General features: G+C 41.1%; 1 protein-coding gene across 2 annotated transcripts in view; it reads left to right on the top strand.

The window, feature by feature from the left end:
- Positions 1 to 21,782, top strand: part of LOC129859158 (dipeptidyl aminopeptidase-like protein 6) — a 344,660-nt gene that overhangs the window by 40,624 nt on the left and 282,254 nt on the right. Inside the window, exon 1 of one of the 2 annotated variants that reach the window (XM_055928575.1) lies at positions 14,553 to 15,013. The exons of the other annotated variant lie outside the window; for it this stretch is intronic. Within the exon in view, the coding sequence (XP_055784550.1) occupies positions 14,963 to 15,013 (51 nt within the window). The 5' untranslated portion in view covers positions 14,553 to 14,962. Of the gene's footprint in view, positions 1 to 14,552; positions 15,014 to 21,782 lie in introns of those variants that run through there. 2 annotated transcript variants of the gene reach the window in all.

Here is a 21,782-nt window from a genome sequence, read left to right as displayed (position 1 = left end):
GGGGCAAAGATTGTACCTTTTTGAGAAATGTCTTCTGGTCTGATGAAACAAAAATAGAACTGTTTGGCCATAATGACCATTGTTATGTTTGGAGGATAAAGGGGGAGGCTTGCAAGCCGAAGAACACCAACCCAACTGTGAAGCACGGGGGTGGCAGCATCATGTGGGGGTGCTTTGCAGGAGGGACTGGTGCACTTCACAAAATAGAAGGCATCATGAGGTTGGAAAAGTATGTGGATATATTGAAGCAACATCTCAAGACATCAGTCAGGAAGTTAAAGCTTGGTCGCAACTGGGTCTTCCAAATGGACAATGACCCCAAGCATACTTCCAAAGTTGTGGCAAAATGGCTTAAGGACAACAAAGTCCAGGTATTGGAGTGGCCATCACAAAGCTCTGACCTCAATCCCATAGAGAATTTGTTGGCAGAACTGAAAAAGCATGTGCGAGCAAGGAGGCCTACAAACCTGACTCAGTTACACAAGCTCTGTCAGGAGGAATGGGCCAAAATTCACCCAAGTTATTGTGGGAAGCTTGTGGAAGGCTACCTGAAACGTTTGACCGAAGTTCAACAATTGAAAGGCAATGCTACCAAATACTAATTGAGTGTATGTGAACTTCTGACCCACTAGGAATGTGATGAAAGAAATACAAGCTGAAATAATGTAAGGACTGTTGTCCTCCTCTTCCTCGGACGAGGAGAGGAGAGAAGGATCAGTGGACCAATACGCAGCAGTAGGAAAATAAGCCATCTCTTTATTTGAATATGACGGCAAAACGAAAACAAAACACTTACAAAATTACAAATAAGAAAACGACGTAGACGAAACCTGAACATGAACTTACATAACTAAAACGTAGAACTCACGGACAGGAACAGACTACATCAAACGAACGAACAGCCAAACAGTCCCGTATGGTACAGACATCGACGACACAGGAGACAATCACCCACAAACAAACAGTGAGAACACCCTACCTAAATATGACTCTCAATTAGAGGAAAACGCAAAACACCTGCCTCTAATTAAGAGCCATACCAGGCAACCCAAAACCAACATAGAAACAGAAAACATAGACTGCCCACCCAAAACTCACGCCCTGACCATCATACACATACAAAAACAACAGAAAACAGGTCAGGAACGTGACAAATAAATAATTCTCTACTATTATTCTGACATTTCACATTCTTAAAATAAAGTGGTGATCTTAACTGACCTAAGACAGGGAATTTGTACTAGGATTAAATATCAGGAATTGTGAGAAACTGAGTTTAAATGTATTTGGCTAAGGTGTATGTAAACTTCCGACTTCAACTGTAGTTGCATACTGCTATGCTGATAGACCTCCTCTAACCATCAGTTTGGAGTCCAAGTGTAAGATTAATGACATCTGCTGCCGAATTCATTAGGATAATAATTATCTCTTGCCCTGACAGAGCAGGGTAGTGTCTTGTCAAGATGATACCACTGAGCAATTTCCACAGTAACAGAATGATGCTGACACACAGATTTTTCACTTTAAAATGTATGTCAAACAAAAACCGATGATTGCAAATTTAACAAACCATACAATGCACAAGGATGACATTTAATAATGTCATATTTACTTGAAGAAAAGTACAGATCCAAAGTTTGGTAACAGAATTATGGCACAAAATGTCATTCTTACATTACTTTCCCTGTCTTTTCAACTGTGTGGCACCGGGCTTCTCAAGGAGGGAAAACTCATTGAGCTGTTAATGAGAAAAAATATAATATCTCCCCTCTTGTATAGTGGGTTAGCGGGGGCTCCAGTTGGATGTACAGATGTAGGCTCTTAATTTGATCACTCTTTTGTTCCTGCATATCAAGAAATGCAAACTTGTAGTATATTCAAGGTTTAAAAGGCTTCTAAATTTTGTAATTTCCACTTTAAAACATCAGACTTGATTTGCCCTAACGAAAAATGTATCAAACCCTACAACATGTTTTACATTAATTATAATCCACATCTTCTAAATTCCACCATCTTGAAATCAGTAAAATAAATCTTAAGGTGTGTCGGGTAGAGAGAGTGAGAAAGACCAGAGAGGAAGGAGTCTGTGATATTATTGGATTGAGTAATGCAGTTAATAATGAAGTTATTGATTTCACTTGGGCTGTCCCAGTTGAGTTTATTGTGCTGGATGATTGCTGTCACCAGGATGAAACTTGACTTGACTAATTCTCACGGGAATCTAGGCCAATCAATTCAGGATTTTGGTAGACTTTTAATCACTTTAGCCCCTAAGGCTTCTCCTCTTCTGAGTCTTCCTCCATATATTGTCTTGAAATGGCCATACTGTTTGTGTCTGTGCTCATGCTTGGACAGTGACACCTAAAGACTGAGGACACACACACGTTCACACTCTTTGGAGGTGTAGATTAAATATCTCAGTTCAGCCATCCATTTGGTTCTATTTTGGATGTGTACAGACCTATCATGTCAACACACCCCCTCCTTGCATAATTGCACAACTGCACACAGACAGAGACTCCAGCAGAAAGACTTGGTTGGTGTCTTGGATTTGTATCCAGTATCTATGTCAACAACACCCCCCTGCATCACTGGAACACACACACATTAACACACACACACACACACACACACATTAACACACACACACAAGTACATGCATGCGCAAACACACACGCACACACAGCTTTTGGGTTCTTAAATTTGCACACATCAACAATGTCAACACTACAGCTTCTCTCGTCACTGTGTAGAACTCCCCGTCTAGTCGACCAGCCCCCATGGAGCTCAGTTAGCTGCTGCTGCCTTCTTTGTGCCGGTCAGCTGCTTACTCTGGTGGGTATCCATCCCTGGCCAGCCATTTTCTCTCTCAGGCAGCTGTTGGCTGGGCCTCTGTGCCCAACATGGTTGCGACAGATTTCTTCTGCAGCCCCAAACCTCAGTTGCATGAGGATAGAACTGTGCCAAATGTACCTAATGTGGAAATAAGCAAAACTTTAGGGATGATATGAGCCAATTATTACGTAACTGATGCATATAGTGTTAGAGGTTTGGGGTCAAGACCAGTTCATAATGTGTCCCAAAGTGAATGTAATGCATAAAGCATGCATCCCACATGAACTTTGGTTGCCTAAAGAATGGAGGAACTTTCATTTATTTATTTTTTATTTAACCTTTATTTAACTAGGCAAGTCAGTTAAGAACAAATTCTTATTTTACAATGACGGCCTACCCCGGCCAAACCCTTCCCTAACCCAGACAACACTGGGCCAATTGTGCTCCTCCCTATGGGACTACCAATCACGGCTGGTTGTGATACAGCCCGGTATCGAACCAGGGTCTGTATTGACACCTCTAGCACTGAGATGCAGTGCCTTAGACCGCTGCACTACTTGGCATTAAGGAAAACATAGGAATGTAATAGAGATGCTATTAGCACACTGGACGTTTCTGCTTAGTTCATTAGCCTTTATGTTGCTGACTGCTGCCATCTTGAATGGTTCTCTCATGCAAAATAGATTTTTTATCTCAATGGAAATCACCCAGTGTAAATAAAGGTTACATTTCAATGTGGTATTGACAAAACAACATGAGCATCTTAGATCCTCAATGAAAGTTCATTAAGGTTTGCGTATAGCAAGGTAGCAGTGCCATCACATATCTGTTTATACCGTCTATCCTCAAAGAGTTCCATTTACATTACATTGACATATTTAGTCCTTTAGCAGATGCTCTTATCCTTAGCTACTTACAGTAGTGAATGCATACATTTTTGTACTTTTTCATACGGGTCCCCCTGTGAGAATTGAACCAATGCGTTGCAAGCTCCATGCTTTACCAATTGAGCCACACGGGGCCCTCAGTTCCCTCAGCACTTATGGTTTGGCTGGCCTGGAGAGACTCCTTATTAGGTTTCTGTGGCAGCACCCCTCTGGTGTAATAGAATTTGAAGTCTGATTTGTCTGAAACATGCAGTTCTCTCTACCCAGCAGGTAGAATGTTCTGTCCAACCTGGATTCAGGGGTAGACGTGACATAGTAAACAAAAATACGGGACACTAAAATGAGTACAGTGTTACGCTTGGTATGGTTGGTATTAATTTGTGGATGTCCATCATCCATTTAGAATGATACACTACATGACCAAAAGTATGTGGACACCTGCTCGTCGAACATCTCACCTCCAATCTTCTGGGAAGGCTTTCCACTAGATGTTGGAACATTGATGCAGGGGACTTGCTTCCATTCAGCCACAGGAACATTAGTGAGGTCTGGCATTGATGTTGGGCGATTCGGCCTGGCTCGCAGTCGGTGTTCCAATTCATCCCAAAGGTGTTCGATGGGGTTGAGGTCAGGGCTCTGTGCAGACCAGTCAAGTTCTTTCACACCGATCTCGACAAACCATTTCTGTATGGACCTTTGTGCACAGGGGCATTCTAATGCTGAAACAGGAAAGTGCCTTTCCCAAACTGTTGCCACAACGTTGGAAGCACAGAATCATCTAGAATGTCATTGTATGCTGTCGCCGCGTTAATATTTCCCTTCACAGGAACTAAAGGACCTAGCCCGAACCATGAAAAACAGCCCCAGACCAGGATTCCTCCTCCACCAAACTTTCCAGTTGGCACTATGCATTTGGGTAGGTAGCGTTCTCCTGGCATCCGCCAAACCCAGATTTGTCCGTCGGACTGCCAGATGGTGAAGCGTGATTCATCACTCCAGAAAACGCGTTCCCACTGCTCCAGAGTCCAATGGCTGCGTGAGCTTTACAGTACTCCAGCCGACGCTGGCATTGCTCATGGTGATCTTAGGCTTGTGTGCGGCTGCTCAGCCATAAAAACCCATTTCACGAAGCTCCCGACCAACAGTTCTTGTGCTAACGTTGCTTCCAAAGGCACTTTGGAACTCGGTAGTGAGTGTTACAGACGATTTTTACGCGCTGTGAGCTTGTGTGGCCTACCACTTCGCGGCAGAGGCGTTGTTGCTCTTAAACATTTCCACTCCACAATAACAGCATCTACAGTTAACCAGGGCAGCTTTAGCAGGGCAAAAACGTACAGTTAACCAGGGCAGATCTAGCAGGGAAGAAATTTGACAAACTGACTTGTTGGAAAGGTGGCATCCTATGACGGTGCCACGTTGACAATCACTGAGCTCTTCAGAAAGGCCATTCTACTGTCAATTTTTGTCTATGGAGATTGCATGGCTGTGTGCTCGGTTTTATACACCTGTCAGCAACGGGTGTGGCTGAAACAACCGCAGTGTCAAATATATATTTTTATGTATATAGTGTATGTTACAAATGACAATTTGTATGATATGTTATGAATTGCAATTTGTACAATATGTTCCGAATTTTAAATATGTGTAATATGTTTCGAATTCCAATTCGTTGTGGATAATGTTAGATAGGTGGCTAGTAGTTAGATGGCTAAAGTTAGTTAGGTTATTGGTTATGGGTTAGGGTTAGGGGAAGGGGAAGGGTTAGCTGATATGCTAAGTAGTTGCAACGTAGCTAAAAAGTAGTAAGTATTTGCAAAGTTGCTTAAATGCTAAAGTTGTCCATAATGATGAGATTTGAACATGCAACCTTTGGGTTGCTAGACTTTAGCGTTATACGCCAACCCATCCACCCCGACCAACCACGCTCCTTTCTTTTTTGCCTTCTGCCTTATGTAACCATACTAAGCGTAACATATCATACTAGTTTGATTGTCCTGGATTTTCATTTACTATGTTACATCTAGTCTATGAGACCAGCCTGTTCTGTCAGGATACTGCTGTGAGCTTCAGAAGGTGAATCCATCACCTCTCATCTCACACTTTGTGGAAATTAATATGGTCAGCACTGGGGGGTGGTCACACATTACACTTTACTTTCTTAGAAACCATGTAGAGGTCTATTTTTTGTTTAAGTGCAATTTATTCCCTATCATTTAGAATTCTAAAGGTTTGTTTGGTAAAGTAAATTTGGCAAAAAAAAACAGGCTAGCAAACAGTTCATTTAGTTATTCTCCCTGTCTTCTATGCTTCTTACTTCCTGCTTAGGCCTTACTGGTGGAGAGGAGAATCTCATTTGCATATCCTTGATTCCTCATGTCCTCTCTTCTTGCCTCCTTCTCAAAAGCCATCCCTGCCCTCTGCCCTTCTCATCCAATGGCTATTGAGAAGGTCTCGATGAGAGAGGAAGTGAGGAATCAAGGAAATGCAATTGAGATTGTCCCTGGATTTTTGATCTCCCAGTGGGGATGGCTGAACCTAAGGAAGGGTGTTTTCACACTTGGTCCTTTTCAGTCAATTTTTGTGAACTCAGTGCAGTTAGCTTAATTTTTTTGTGCAGTGTGAACACTCCAAAGGAACTCAGACCCCTCAAAAGAGCCCCCGATGTGAACCGAACTCAGACCATCTTGAGAGGTGATCCGAGTTCAGTTTACTTGAATTCCGAGGTATAGTTCCCTTTTGTAGGGCAATGTGAACACAAAGCTCCCCAGGTTCACTTGTCATTATTCCCGCACCACACACTAGACTACTGCAACACCGTTCCCCCTGCCATAAACCCTCACACTAAACTACTGAAACACTGTTCCCCCTTCCATAAAACCTCACACTAGACTACTGCAACACCGTTCCCCCTGCCATAAACCCTCACACTAAACTACTGAAACACCGTTCCCCCTGCCATAAAATCTCACACTAGGCCACTGCAACACTGTTTCCCCTGCCATAAACCCTCACACTAGACTACTGCAACACCGTTCCCCCTGCCATAAACCCTCACACTAGAGCACTGCAACACTGTTTCCCCTGCCATCAACCCTCACACTAGACTACTGGAACACTGTTTACCCTGCCATAAACCCTCACACTAGACCACTGCAACACTGTTTTCCCTGCCATCAACCCTCACACTAGACCACTGCAACACTGTTTCCCCTGCCATCAACCCTCACACTAGACCACTGCAACACTGTTTTCCCTGCCATCAACCCTCACACTAGACCACTGCAACACTGTTTCCCCTGCCATCAACCCTCACACTAGACCACTGCAACACTGTTTACCCTGCCATAAACCCTCACACTAGACCACTGCAACACTGTTTCCCCTGCCATAAACCCTCACACTAGACCACTGCAACACTGTTTCCCCTGCCATCAACCCTCACACTAGACCACTGCAACACTGTTTCCCCTGCCATAAACCCTCACACTAGACCACTGCAACACTGTTTCCCCTGCCATAAACTCTCACACTATACCACTGCAACACTGTTTCCCCTGCCATCAACCCTCACACTAGACCACTGCAACACTGTTTCCCCTGCCATAAACTCTCACACTAGACCACTGCAACACTGTTTCCCCTGCCATCAACCCTCACACTAGACCACTGCAACACTGTTTCCCCTGCCATAAACCCTCACACTAGACCACTGCAACACTGTTTCCCCTGCCATAAACTCTCACACTATACCACTGCAACACTGTTTCCCCTGCCATAAACCCTCACACTAGACCACTGCAACACTGTTTCCCCTGCCATAAACTCTCACATTGGTGCCACAAAAGAGAGAAGATTATGTGCTTCATAAACTGTTTAAGAGAGCTTCATAAACTGTTTATTTCGATTGTAGGGTTTTAATAGTGTGAGAAGACAACATATTTGGTGAGAATCACAACATGATGCAAATTCAATTCTAGGTCTTAAAGGGGCAGTAGACTACATTGAATGTACAATTTTCAATGACAGCAGTATTTAATCTGCAGTTATTCTTCTGTTATTTATTATGTTACCAATAATATTTACATGTTAATAGTATTTTCTGATTACAATTATTATGTATCATATTTGATTTAAATGCAATCTATTAGCTTCTGAATTGTAAGTATGTATTTCTAGATATCCGATAACACATTCTGATGAAATGGCTTGTCCTGCACTGAGTGTAACAAAGTGCAGGACAAGCTATTTTATCGGAACATGTTATCGGACAGCTATAAATACATACTTACATTTTAGAAGCTGGATAGATTGCATTCAGATAAAATATGATACATAATAATTGTGCATTGAGTGAATGTTGGAAAAAGATCTTGGTTCCTTGCTAAACATAGCAATGTGAATGCAAAGAGGACTTGGACCACAAAATGGGTGAAGTGAACTGGCAATAGAGTTGAGTCCTCATTCAAAGGCAAGGGCAGTGTGAATACAAAGAGAACTGAGTACTTTAGCCTTTTTCTTTTTACCCCAGAGTTCACTTTAAAGAGGACTCAGATTGGTTATTTTAAAAAGAGGACTATACTGTATGTGACAACACTCTAAGACTGTCTCTCACTGTCCACTGGCATGGGGTGCTGAACTTCAGAATTGAGATTATGTTGCTGTCCACTTCACTTGGGCTGAATCTCAAATTGTGGGTTTTACAACTGGTTAATTTGGAGCTTGTTTTATAATTCCAGGCTCTTCCTTTTGGTCACAAGCTAGGCGTTGACCATTTACTTTGCATTCTGTGAGGGACAGTTCTCCGCTGCAGTTGGTTTTTCCCACTGAAAAAGCAACAGCTGGCACCAAAATTAGTTTGTGAATGCTGGCCCCAGATAGAGGGGACTGTCTAACGTCTCATGGCAGAGGAAGACTTAGTCAAATTGGCAAGCTGACAGCCATTGGCCATGTGGCAGATCTTAAACCTTTGGTTGGATGTCCACTTGAAGGTTCATAAATTAGCTGGAATCCATCATGTAAATGAAATTATATGAATTGACAGGTGCCATAGCAAAGTATTATAAATTTCAATGGTAGGTTTTGGAGAGTTGGGTAAAGTGCGTTTCCCTTGTAAGCTAGCCCTCAACATAAGTCAAGTTTAGTTATTTTTTAAAGTCATTCTAGATTCACAATATTTTTGTGATGCTGCAGTATTGGATGGTGCAATTGCTACATAGTTATATCTAATGTGGTGGAAGCTTGTGGTAGCCCAAGGGAGTTCCTCTGACTCAAATCAAATGTATTTGTTACATGCTTCATAAACAACATGTGTATACCCACAGAGTGAAATGCTTACTTAAGGGCCCTACACCGTGTCAATGTGCAGGGGTATGAGGTAATTAAGGTAGATATGTACATATATACAGTTTAAGTCAGAAGTTTACATACACCTTAGCCAAATACAATAAAACTCAGTTTTTCACAATTCCTGACATTTAATCCTAGTAAAAATTCCTTGTCTTAGGTCAGTTAGGGTTACCACTTTATTTTAAGAATGTAAAATGTCAAAATAATAGTAGCGAGAATGATTTATTTCAGCTTTTATTTCTTTCATCACATTCCCAGTGGGTCAGAAGTTCACATACACTCAATTAGTATTTGATAGCATTGCCTTTAAATTGTTTAGCTTAGGTCAAACATTTTGGGTAGCCTTCCACAAGCGTCCCACAATAAGTTGGGTGAATTTTGGCACATTCCTCCTGACAGAGCTGGTGTAACTGAGTCAGGTTTGTAGGCCTCTTGCTCACACACGCTTTTTAAGTTCTGCCCAAAAATCTTCTATAAGATTGAGGTCAGGGCTTTATGATGGCCACTCCAGTATAGAGGTAGACTAATTAATCGGAATGGCCGATTAATTAGGGCCAATTTCAAGTTTTCATAACAATCGGAAATCGGTATTTTTGGACACCTTTATTTAACTAGGCTAGTCAGTTAAGAACACATTCTTATTTTCAATGACGGCCTAGGAACGGTGGGTTAACTGCCTTGTTCAGTGGCAGAACGACAGATTTTTACCTTGTCAGCTCGGGGATTCAATCTTCCAACCTTACGGTTAACTAGTCCAACGCTCTAACCACCTGATTACATTGCATTCCACGAGGAGCCTGCCTGTTATGCGAATGCAGTAAGAAGCCAAGGTAAGTTGCTAGCTAGCATTAAACTTATCTTATAAAAAACAATAAATCATTCATAATCACTAGTTAAACCAGTAATATCATCAACTGTGTGTAGTTATCTAGCGTGTCCTGCGTTGCATATAATCGATGCGGTGCGCATTCGCAAAAAAGGACTGTCGTTGCTCCAACGTGTACCTAACCATAAACATCAATGCCTTTCTTAAAATCAATACACACAAGTATATATTTTTAAACCTGCATATTTAGTTAATATTGCCCGCTAAAATGAATTTCTTTGTGTCACATCTCTTGCAACAGAGTCAGGGTATATGCAGCAGTTTGGGCCGCCTGGCTCATTGCGAACTGTGTGAAGACTATTTCTTCCTAACAAAGACAGCCAACTTCGCCAAACGGGGGATGATTTAACAAAAGCGCATTTGCGAAAAAAGCACAATCGTTGCACGACTGTACCTAACCATAAACAGCAATGCCTTTCTTAAAATGAATATAATATAATATATATTTTTAAACCTGCATATTTAGCTAAAATAAATCCAGGTTAGCAGGCAATATTAACCAGGTGAAATTGTGTCACTTCTCTTGCATTCATTGCACGCAGAATCAGGGTATATGCAACAGTTTGGGCCTCCTGGCTCATTGCGAACTAATTTGCCAGAATTTTACGTAATTATGACATTACATTGAAGGTTGTGCAATGTAACAGGAATATTTAAACTCATGGATGCCACCCGTTAGATAAAATACGGAACGGTTCCGTATTTCACTGAAAGAATAAACGTTTTGTTTTCGAAATTATAGTTTCCGGATTCTACCATATTAATGACCAAAGGCTCGTATTTCTGTGTGTTATTATGTTATAATTAAGTCTATGATTTGATAGAGCAGTCTGACTGAGCGATGGTAGGCACCATCAGGCTTGCAACCATTCATTCAAACAGCAATTTCATGCATTTGTCAGCAGCTGTTTATGGTGTAACCGATGTGAAATGGTTAGCTAGTTAGTGGGGTGCGCGCTAATAGCGTTTCAAACTTCACTCGCTCTGAGACTTGGAGTAGTTGTTCCCCTTGCTCTGCATGGGTAACGCTGCTTCGAGGGTGGTTGTTGTCGATGTGTTCCTGGTTCGAGCCCAGGTAGGAGCGAGGAGAGGGACGGAAGCTATACTGTTGCACTGGCAATACTAAAGTACCTATAAGAACATCCAATAGTCAAAGGTATATGAAATACAAATCGTATAGAAAGAAATAGTCCTATAATTCCTATAATAACTACAACCTAAAACTTCTTACCTGGGAATATTGAAGACTCATGTTAAAAGGAACCACCAGCTTTCATATGTTCTCATGTTCTGAGCAAGGAACTTAAACTTTAATTTTCTTACATGGCACATATTGCACTTTTACTTTCTTCTCCAACACTTTGTTTTTGCATTATTTAAACCAAATTGAACATGTTTCATTATTTATTTGAGGCTAAATTGATTTTATTGATGTATTATATTAAGTTAAAAAAAGTGTTCATTCAGTATTGTTGCAATTGTCATTATTACAAATAAATAAAATAAAAATCGGCCGATTAATCGGTATCAGCTTTATTTTGATCCTCCAATAATCAGTATCGGTATCGGCGTTGAAAAATCATAGTCGGTTGACCTCTACTCCAGTACCTGGACTTTGTTGTCCTTAAGCCATTTTGCCACAACTTTGGGAGTATGCTTGGGGTCATTGTCCATTTGGAAGACCCATTTGCGACCAAGCTTTAACTTCCTGATTGATGTCTTGAGATGTTGCTTCAATATATCCACATATTTTTCATACCTCATGATGCCAACTATGTTGTGAAGTGCACCAGTCCCTCCTGCAGCAAAGCACCCCCACAACATGATGCTGCCACCCCCGTGCTTCACGGTTGGGATGGTGTTCTTCGGCTTGGAAGCATCCCCCTTTTTCCTCCAAACATAACGATGATCATTATGCCCCAACAGTTCTATTTTTGTTTCATCAGACCAGAGGACATTTCTCCAAAAAGTAGGATATTTGTCCCCATATGCAGTTGCAAACCGTAGTCTGGCTTTTTTATGGTGGTTTTGGAGCAGTGGCGTCTTCCTTGCTGAGCGGCCTTTCAGGTTATGTCGATATTTGACTTGTTTTACTGTGAATATAGATAATTTTGTACCTGTTTCCTCCAGCATCTTCACAAGGTCCTTTGCTGTTGTTCTGGGATTGATTTGCACTTTTCGCACCAAAGTACGTTCATCTCTAGGAGACAGAACACGTCTCCTTCCTGAGCAGTATGATGACTGCGTGGTCCCATGGTGTTTGTACAGATGAACGTGGTACCTTCAGTCATTTGGAAATTGCTCCCAAGGATGAACCAGACTTGTGGAGGTCTACAATTTGTTTTCTGAGGTCTTGGCTGATTTCTTTTGATTTTCTCATGATGTCAAGCGAAGAGGCACTGAGTTTGAAGGTAGGCCTTGAAATACATCCACAGGTACACCTCGAATTGACTCAAATGATGTCAATTAGCCAATCAGAAGCTTCTAAAGCCATGTCACCATTTTCTGGAATTTTCTAAGCTGTTTAAAGGCACAGTCAACTTAGTGTATGTAAACTTCTGTCCCACTGGAATTGTGATACAGTGAATGCTAAGTGAAATAATCTGTCTGTAAAAGATTGTTGGAAAAATGACTTGTGTCATGCACAAAGTAAATGTCCTAACCGACTTGCCAAAACAATAGTTTGTTAACTAGACATTTGTGGAGTGGTTTAAAAACGAGTTTTAATGACGCCAACATAAGTGTATGTAAACTTCCGACTTCAACTCTACGTAGGGATAAAGTGACTAAGCAACAGGATAGATAATAAACAGTAACAGCAGCATATGAATTAACTCAAATGAGTTAGTGCAGAAAGGGTCAATGCAGATAGTCCGGATAGGTATTGGTTAACTATTTAACTAACAATCGAGCAGTTTTATGGCTTGGGTATAGACTCTTAGAAAAAAAGGTGCTATCTAGAACCTAGAAGGTTTATTTGGCTGTCCCCATAGAAGATCCCTTTGAAGAACCCTGTTGGGTTCCATGTAGAACCTTTTCCCCAGAGGATTCTACATGGAACCCAAAAGAGTTCTACCATGGAACTAAAAAGGGTTCTCCTATACGGAGAGCCGAAGATCCCTTTTGGAACCTTTTTTTCTAAGAGTATAGAACCTGTTAAGGGTCCTGTTGGTTCCCGACTGATGTGGTCTGTGAACTTCAGTCCTATATGCTACCCAAGCCCCTCTCTATTAGTGCATGGAGATCCTAGTCAACACCTGCTGTGTGACCAGTGGGCATTGAACATAGAAAGGAAGGTTTTTTTTCAGTAGTTGTACTGCTTGCATTGTATGTATTTCTTATACTCAAAACGTTATCTGTCACGACTTCCGCCGAGGTCGGTCCCTCTCCTTGTTCGGGCGGCGTTTGGCGGTCGACGTCACCGGTCTTCTAGCCATCGCTGATCCATCTTTAATTTTCCATTGGTTTTGTCTTTATTTTCTACACACCTGGTTTTCATTATCCAATTACATGTTCATGTCTTTAACCCCCTGTTTCCCCCATGTTTGTTGTGCATGATTATTTCTATGTTCAGTTCGGTTCATGATGGCTGGTTTTTCGAAGGGTGCTGTGTTCACCCGTGCGTAATATTTACTATTGGTCAAGTGTATTTGTTTACATTGTGCCTTTATTTTTTTAGTAAAGTACGTTGCTCACTCATTTTGCTCTCCTGAGCCTGACTTCATGCACCAGCTACACTCACCTTCTGACAGTTATCAAACATTTAGCCACAGATGTTAAGCCTGCTAAAGCTTTTAACACGGTTAAACTATTATGCAATGGGTCTACACAGTTCAGAGATATCACTCCAATTCATTCTGTTGTAGGTTTAGAATGTAGGATAGATAGGACTATTGCTATTATTACACCAACATGAATAGACACTAGATGTGTCGATCATGGCCCCTTGCTATGTTGTAGATCAGGGATGGGCAACTGGCGGCATGCGGCTGAAGGCTCTCCGATCAATTCCCCTCCCCCCAAAATAAAACTTAGTCAAGGTCTCAAACTAATGTTGAGAGTTAGTAGAATACACAAGGTGCAATTTCGAAATTCGAAATTTGGTTGTGCATCAGCAGTTTTTCTTTTGTTACGTCAGTCACTGATAGTCAATTAGCCCATGTCAGCAAAAACATGTTATGATGTGGGTAGCATACCCGCGAGCAACTGCGGCCCAGCAGTTTTTTTTGCCCATCCCTGTAAATGTGCCCATCCCCGTAAATGCATTTTGTAGCTGCCTCAATTATGTTTGTTACGATTTCTCCAGTGGCCCAGGAAACGTTTGGTATAAACAAATATATCATAAACTCATTTATTGTGACAGGGGACCGACCAATGGTATATTCATCATGTTTACATCCATCTCACTGTGGAAATGCGTTGGTGATTCATGTTAACTTATTTTTTTGGTACTCATTGTGTTTACAGACACAAATTGTAGCCTATACATGAAGCTGAGGAAATGTATTGAAATGAAAAATAAGATGAGTCAAAGCTTCAGCCAGCCAGTCCATGGGAAATGTAATATAAATCGTTATTCCTGTGGCAGCACGCACAACGCGCCGACGGTCAATTCTCGGTAGCGGCGCAAGACTGGGAGCGGACTTCTGTTCCATTCAAACAAAATAGGACTGGACCAGCCTCTCGAGGGAATGTGAAGCGAACGTGTTAGTCTCCCACATTATGGAAATTATACATGATAGACTTTGTGAACAACTGTAGTTACCTCATTTTTGTTATGGCTACATCTTTTACAGCTACTGAAAAGACACGCACTCAGCCATTAATCAACAGGATATTGAAGAAAAAAGCAACGCATGTGTCTGATCAATGAATAGATCAGTCCACCCGCTGGTGAACTACTTGCTAACCCAGGGTCTCGCATAACTGACGGAGACAGTTGCAGAAGCGGTCCAAAAGTCAAACGAAGAGAAAATACTGAAATAATAGGATCCTTTCTACGGAGAAAATGAAGGAAAAGAATCTGATTGAGACTGCGAAAATGCAGGGAAACGTAATGGTAAGAGATAAGTGTTTTGCTGATTTGAAATGTCAGCTTGAAACGATGTGTTCGCTTTTAAGCGAAACCGTCTTTGCACAGTATTGGTTTCAGCGTGCGTTTGGAGCGTTTGAATAACTGTGCTGAATAGTAAATGCATTGGAAACGTGATCTAAGACTCTCTGTACTAAAATGGGATTATATCCCTCTGCTGTAGCCAGTCTGCTCATTTATCGTAGCCTTGTTGCTGCCTGAGATGACATTATTTTAGAGACAACTCACACCCATGCAAGGGGATATGATTTAACATACCTCCTCTCCCATGTGCTTTGCGGTTGTATAGTCTACAGCACTGAGTATGAGTATGACGCCTAGTGTAATGACGAAAACATTACATTATTAAAGTTTTCTAGTTCCTTTTTCTATAGGGCACTGATTGATGTTAATGCTGGGTTCAATAATAAACCCTATTTTCTTTCTATGTTCTCCTTATGAAGATTTGAGGGCAGAACTAACCATTTGTTCTATCTCCGTTAGCTCTTGGAAGGGCTCATTTTGTTTAAACCACACCTAAAGTTGTGAATCTCGGGATATTGCTGTCTGTCCGAAGGGAACTGCTGGGTACCCCTGTTATGCATGGGGTTGGGATTTCCAATCTCCAGGTGTCAGGAGTCACTGGCTCCTTTTACTGAATACACATTCAGGTAACAACCTGGGAACCCTGTATGAAAGCCTTACCTGCAGTCTTTATTTTTAAGTAAGCAAATTGGGATTTAACAGATGGCTCCTGTGTTTATGTGAATATATTCACGATTGCCTAGTAATATTTACATTATATTTTGTATATTATGAAAAGATGACAAGATTACATTTCCATTTAAATCGGAACATTGAAAAGAGCAGAGGAAAGTGTACACCACAGCAACATCACTAGTCAGCATGCATTATTTAATTCTTGGATCTGTTTCCAAGAAATAGTGTGACGGCGGGAAGATTGAGCTGTAATTCCAGGTCTACCGTCAGTCCGTTTTCCCTGTCAGCTTGACCTTTTCACTTAACCCCAGAACCCCTGCATTCTGTTAAACCCAACAGCCTACATGGCAGTCCTTGCAATCCTTCACTTGATAGAACTATGAACAGAATTTAGTTGTGCCACTTGATAGCCTCTCGCCTTTCCAATATTGGACCTATGGATTGAAATATAAATTGATTATTTTGATTTATTGATTCGCATGATTGATTGACCTGTAAAATTGTTTGACCCTGAAGGTCCCTGGTAGTAGCTATTGGCCAGATAGAAAATGTACACTCCATAGGGTAACATTAGAAATGCCATCAAGCCTCGTAAATTACAATTGACAGTTTGACTGCTTTGCACTGACACATAAATCTGTTATTCCCGGGAAAAAAAGCCTCGACTCAAGGGAGAAGAACAAATAATGGTAAATAGGGAAGCATGCTGCGTTCACATCTGTCATGACAGGGAAACCCTGCATAGTATGATGGCTAACTATCTCAAATGCAGGTTGGACTACCACGCCAGGGGATCTAAAGTTGGAAGTTTACATACACTTAGGTTGGAGTAATTAAAACTTGTTTTTCAACCACTCCACAAATTTCTTGTTACCAAACTATAGTTTTGGCAAGTCGGTTAGGACATCTACTTTGTGCATGAGTGTCACGTTCTGACCATAGTTCTTGTGTGTTTTAGTGTTGGTCAGGACGTGAGCTGGGTGGGCATTCTATGTTGTGTCTAGTTTGTCTGTTTCTATGTTTGGCCTAATATGGTTCTCAGAGGCAGGTGTTTTGTGTTGACTCTGATTGGGAATCATATTTAGGTGGCTTGTTTTGTGTTGGGGTTTGTGGGTGGTAGTCTTCGGTCTTTGTGTTCTGCACCAGATAGGACTGTCTCGGTTTTCACGTTTGTTATTTTGTATTTTGTATAGTGTTCACGTTATCGTCTCTTTGTTTATTAAACATGTTGAACACTAGCCGCGCTGCATTTTGGTCCTCTCCTTCACCAACGGAAGAAAACCATTACAATGAGACAAGTAATTTTTCCAACAATTGTTTACAGACAGATTATTTCACTTATAATTCACTGTATCACAATTCCAGTGGGTCAGAAGTTTACATACACTAAGTTGACTGCCTTTAAACAGCTTGGAAAATTCCAGAAAATGATGTCAGGGCTTTAGAAACTTCTGATAGGCTAATTGACATCATTTGAGTCATTTTGAGGTGTACCTGTGGATGTATTTCAAGGCCTCCCTTCAAACTCAGTGCCTCTTTGCTTGACATCATGGGAAAATCAAAAGAAATCAGCCAAGACCTCAGAAAACAAATTGGAGACTTCCACAAGTCTGGTTCATCCTTGGGAGCAATTTCCAAATGCCTGAAGGTACCACGTTCATCTGTACAAACAATAGTATGCAAGTATAAACACCATGGGACCACGCAGCCGTCACACTGCTCAGGAAGGAGACGCGTTCTGTCTCCTAGAGATGAACGTACTTTGGTGCGAAAAGTGCAAATCAATCCCAGAACAACAGCAAAGGACCTTGTGAAGATGCTGGAGGAAACGGGTGCAAAAGTATCTATATCCACAGTAAAACGAGTCCTATATCGACATAACCTGAAAGGCCGCTCAGCAAGTAAGAATCAAAAGATCGTAAATTTTAGAGAAATGTCCTCTGGTCTGATGAAACAAAAATAGAGCTGTTTGGCCATAATCACCATTGTTATGTTTGGAGGGAAAAGGGGGATGCTTGCAAGCCGAAGAACACCATCCCAACTGTGAAGCATGGGGGTGGCAGCATCATGTTGTGGGGGTGCTTTGCTGCAGGAGGGACTGGTGCACTTCACAAAATAAATGGCATCATGAGGTAGGAATATTATGTGGATATATTGAAGCAACATCTCAAGACATCAGTCAGGAAGTTAAAGCTTGGTTGCAAATTGGTCTTCCAAATGGACAATGACCCCAAGCATACTTCCAAAGTTGTGGCAAAATGGCTTAAGGACAACAAAGTCCAGGTATTGGAGTGGCCATCACAAAGCCCTGACCTCAATCCCATAGAAAAGTTGTGGGCAGAACTGAAAAAGTGTGTGCTAGCACGGAGGCCTACAAACCTGACTCAGTTACACCAGCTCTGTCAGGAGGAATGTGCCAAAATTCACCCAGCTTATTGTGGGAAGCTTGTGGAAGGCTACCAGAAACGTTTGACCCAAGCTAAACAATTGAAAGGCAATGCTACCAAATACTAATTGAGTGTATGTACATTTCTGACCCACTGGGAATGTGATGAAAGAAATAAAAGCTGAAATAAATCATTCTCTACTATTATTCTGACATTTCACATTCTTAAAATAGTGGTGATCGTAACTGACCTTAGACAGGGAATTGTTACTAGGAATACATGTCAGGAATTGTGAAAAACTTAGTTTAAATGTATTTGGCTAAGGTGTATGTAAACTTCCGACTTAAACTGTATATGCCTCTAGTGAAATAAATAGCTGTACTGTCAGAACATTTCTAAATAGGGGTTAAAAACACTAGGTATAAAAGTACTAACTAATCAATTACTATACAATGGACACTGAGCTTCTATAACATGTGTATTGTGTGTGAATCTGGTCTACAATGACCAGAAGACCAATAGCTAGCTCTTTCATCATACCTAGCACTCTAAAGTGTTGCCCTGATGTCTACAATAACAATAATACTGTCCCTACCATGCCATTCTGGAAGTCCATTAACCATCCCCTTATATGGCCCTAACCCTCTCTGTGTGTCTCCTTGGCAGGTTGCTCTGAGTGGAAGTCGGTGGCAGACCATCCATTTTCAACCAGCTAAGTTGGTTGTCCTCCAGCACTTTCCTCTGTTTACTGCTGGTTGCTCTCTGCCACCAAAAACAGGCCTTCAAGGGCACAGTGGGCAGTGTTGTCGAACCACTAATGATTTTCTGCCGTTGGCTGAAATGAAATGCATTTGTATCCACAGTGTTATCTCTTTTAAAGTGGAGAAATACCAACCACTAACTACGAGTGTCTCCAGCCCTCCCTGGCCCGTCTGTTGCGGTTATTATTTCAGTCTCAATTGAAACAAACCACTGAGAGAGCACTCATAATGAGGGTTTGTCACATCTCCTTTTAATGACTTTAAACAGTATCTACAGCACGGTTCCCCAACTGGGTGCCCGCAGGTGGAATTTGGCCCGCTGGTGGTTTTATTTGGCCCCCCAAGCTTTCCGAGCAAAAAAAAACCTAAAACACAAGGAAATCATCTCCAAGTGATTTTAACCTGTTGGGGATGGGGGCGCTGTTTAGACTATTTATGCTAATGTGGCTAATTTTTTAAACGGCTTCCCACAAAATCCTTGATCGTACAATATGCATATTATTATTATTATTGGATAGAAAACAGTCTATAGTTTCTATAGGAGTTGAAATTTTGTCTCTAAGTGGAACAGAGCCCATTCTACAGCAATTTCCCTGACATGGAGTCAGATTTGAGAAACGTTGGCCACTTTTCTGAAGTCATTTAAACGGGCACTGTCGTTGCTATGACTATACGGACACTTCTTACGTCTTCCCCTGGATGCCTTTACGTGATGACGATTCCAACGGGCTCGATTGCTCGTTCACAGGCCCTACAAATGAAAAAAACCTTTAGCTAGCAAGTCTTTTCTTGCTGCGTAACGCGCGTGGAAGACACCGACCCTCTCCTGTTCCAAGCGTTAGTTTAGCCTGTTATATTTCTCCGGTCATCTTTTCACTCGTTATAGGAGTTACAAACATCACAAAGTAGTTAATTTAAAGCGTTTTATAGCAATTTATATCCGTTTAGTGCGATTTTGGGACATTTATTTTTGCAACGATGTGAAAAGTTGGTCACGCTTTTCAGTTCATCCCGAACGTAGTTGACATTTCCACATGGCAAGAGGACAGCTTTCCACCAAAAGACGATTTCTCCCAAGAAAGGATCCTTTGCCCAAGATACTGATGGAAGAACAGCTCAAGGTAGGACATTTTTATTATGATAAATCGTGTTTCTGTCGAAACATTTTAGTGGCTTAGGACGCCATGTTTTTTGACGTAGCTTCGCTTGGCGCAAACTGTATTGAAAAGTAAGGATAAATTAAAAAATGTAATAACGCAATTGTATTAAGAATTAAATTGTCTATCAATCCCTGTCCACCCTATATTTTTTAGTCACGTTTATGAGTATTTATGTATAAGAGTAGATCACTGTCTAAGTGGCGCAAGGACGTTTTCTTTACCAGCTTGTCTACATTTCACATTGTCTAACCATGATTTTGGTGGCTAAATATAAACATTTTCGATCAAACTGTATATGCATGTTGTAATGTGATGTTACAGGAGTGTCATCGGAAGAATTCTGAGAAGGTTAGTGAAAAAATTAATATCTTTTGGCGATGTTGACTTTTATCGCTCACTTTGGCTAGAATCAATGCTGGGCTGCTAATTGCTATGTGCTAAGCTAATATAACGATTTATTGTGTTTTCGCTGTAAGACACTTAGAAAATCTGAAATATTGTCTGTATTCACAGGATCTGTGTCTTTCGATTCGTGTATGCTGTGTATTTTTACGAAATGTTTGATGATTAGTAGTTAGGTAAACACGTTGCTCATTGTAATTATTCTAGTCCATTTGTGATGGTGGGTGCAATTGTAAACTATGCCATCTACCTGAAATATGCACTTTTTTCTAACAAAACCTATCCCATACCATAAATATGTTATCAGACTGTCATCTAATGAGTTTTTTTGTTGGTTAGAGGCTATAAATATCTTAGTTTAGCCGAATTGGTGATGGCTACTGGTGTTGGTGGACAAATAAAAGATGGTGGAATATGCTAATGTGTTTTTAGGTAATAGATGTACATCTTTACATATTGTGTCTTCCCTGTAAAACATTTTAAAAATCGGAAATGTTGACTGGATTCATAAGATCTGTGTCTTTCATTAGCTGTATTGGACTTTAATGTGTGAAAGTTAAATATTTTAAAAAAATATTTTTTTTGAATTTCGCGGCACTGGTTTTTCAGTGGGGGGGGGGGGGGAGTGCCGCTAGCGGCACGCTGATCCTAGACAGGTTAATTCAATAAATCTGTTCCCAAGTATTCTCACACATAATGAAGACGTGATCATATACAAATGTAAGCAATTTTTATGTTTTAGTCAAACATATCAGTTTGGGCTTCTTGCGGTCAATTTGCAGTCTACAAATGATTTGTAATTATGTTCCGACCGTCCGCTCAAGAAAATATCATCCCATGGCTGAATCTATTTGATGATCCCTGATGTACAGTATGTTTGCACTGGTGTTCCGATGCAGGTGTTCAGATTACTTCTCTCAGCCCATTAGATAGACATGTTGTTGTAGTAGTGTCTTCTAAAGAATACAATGTTCAATTTAAAATCAATTGTTTTCTAGAAATTTTCCCTATACTAAATGCAGATGTATTTGAATCATGAAGAAGGCCTAATTTTGGCTCCATAGACAGCTGTTTGGTTTATTACGCTCCTTGTGTCCCCTTGGGGCTGATGAGGAGAGTTCTGACGGAGGACCACTCGGCATGATTAGGTGCTCGACTACACACTTAACGCATTCATCACAGATCTCATGCCAGTTCTGGTGAGCTATGGGCGTGTCCCAACAGTCTGAAGTGGCTTTCCTTACCTGCTTTCCTTCATCTGCAGAGGATCTAAAACATGAGAACTTATGGGTGTGTCCCAACAGTCTGAAATGGCTTCCTTTCTACC

The sequence above is a fragment of the Salvelinus fontinalis genome, chromosome 7 (genome assembly GCF_029448725.1).
Source record: "Salvelinus fontinalis isolate EN_2023a chromosome 7, ASM2944872v1, whole genome shotgun sequence".
Lineage (NCBI taxonomy): Eukaryota > Metazoa > Chordata > Actinopteri > Salmoniformes > Salmonidae > Salvelinus > Salvelinus fontinalis.
This window is presented reverse-complemented; position numbering and strand designations above follow the sequence as displayed.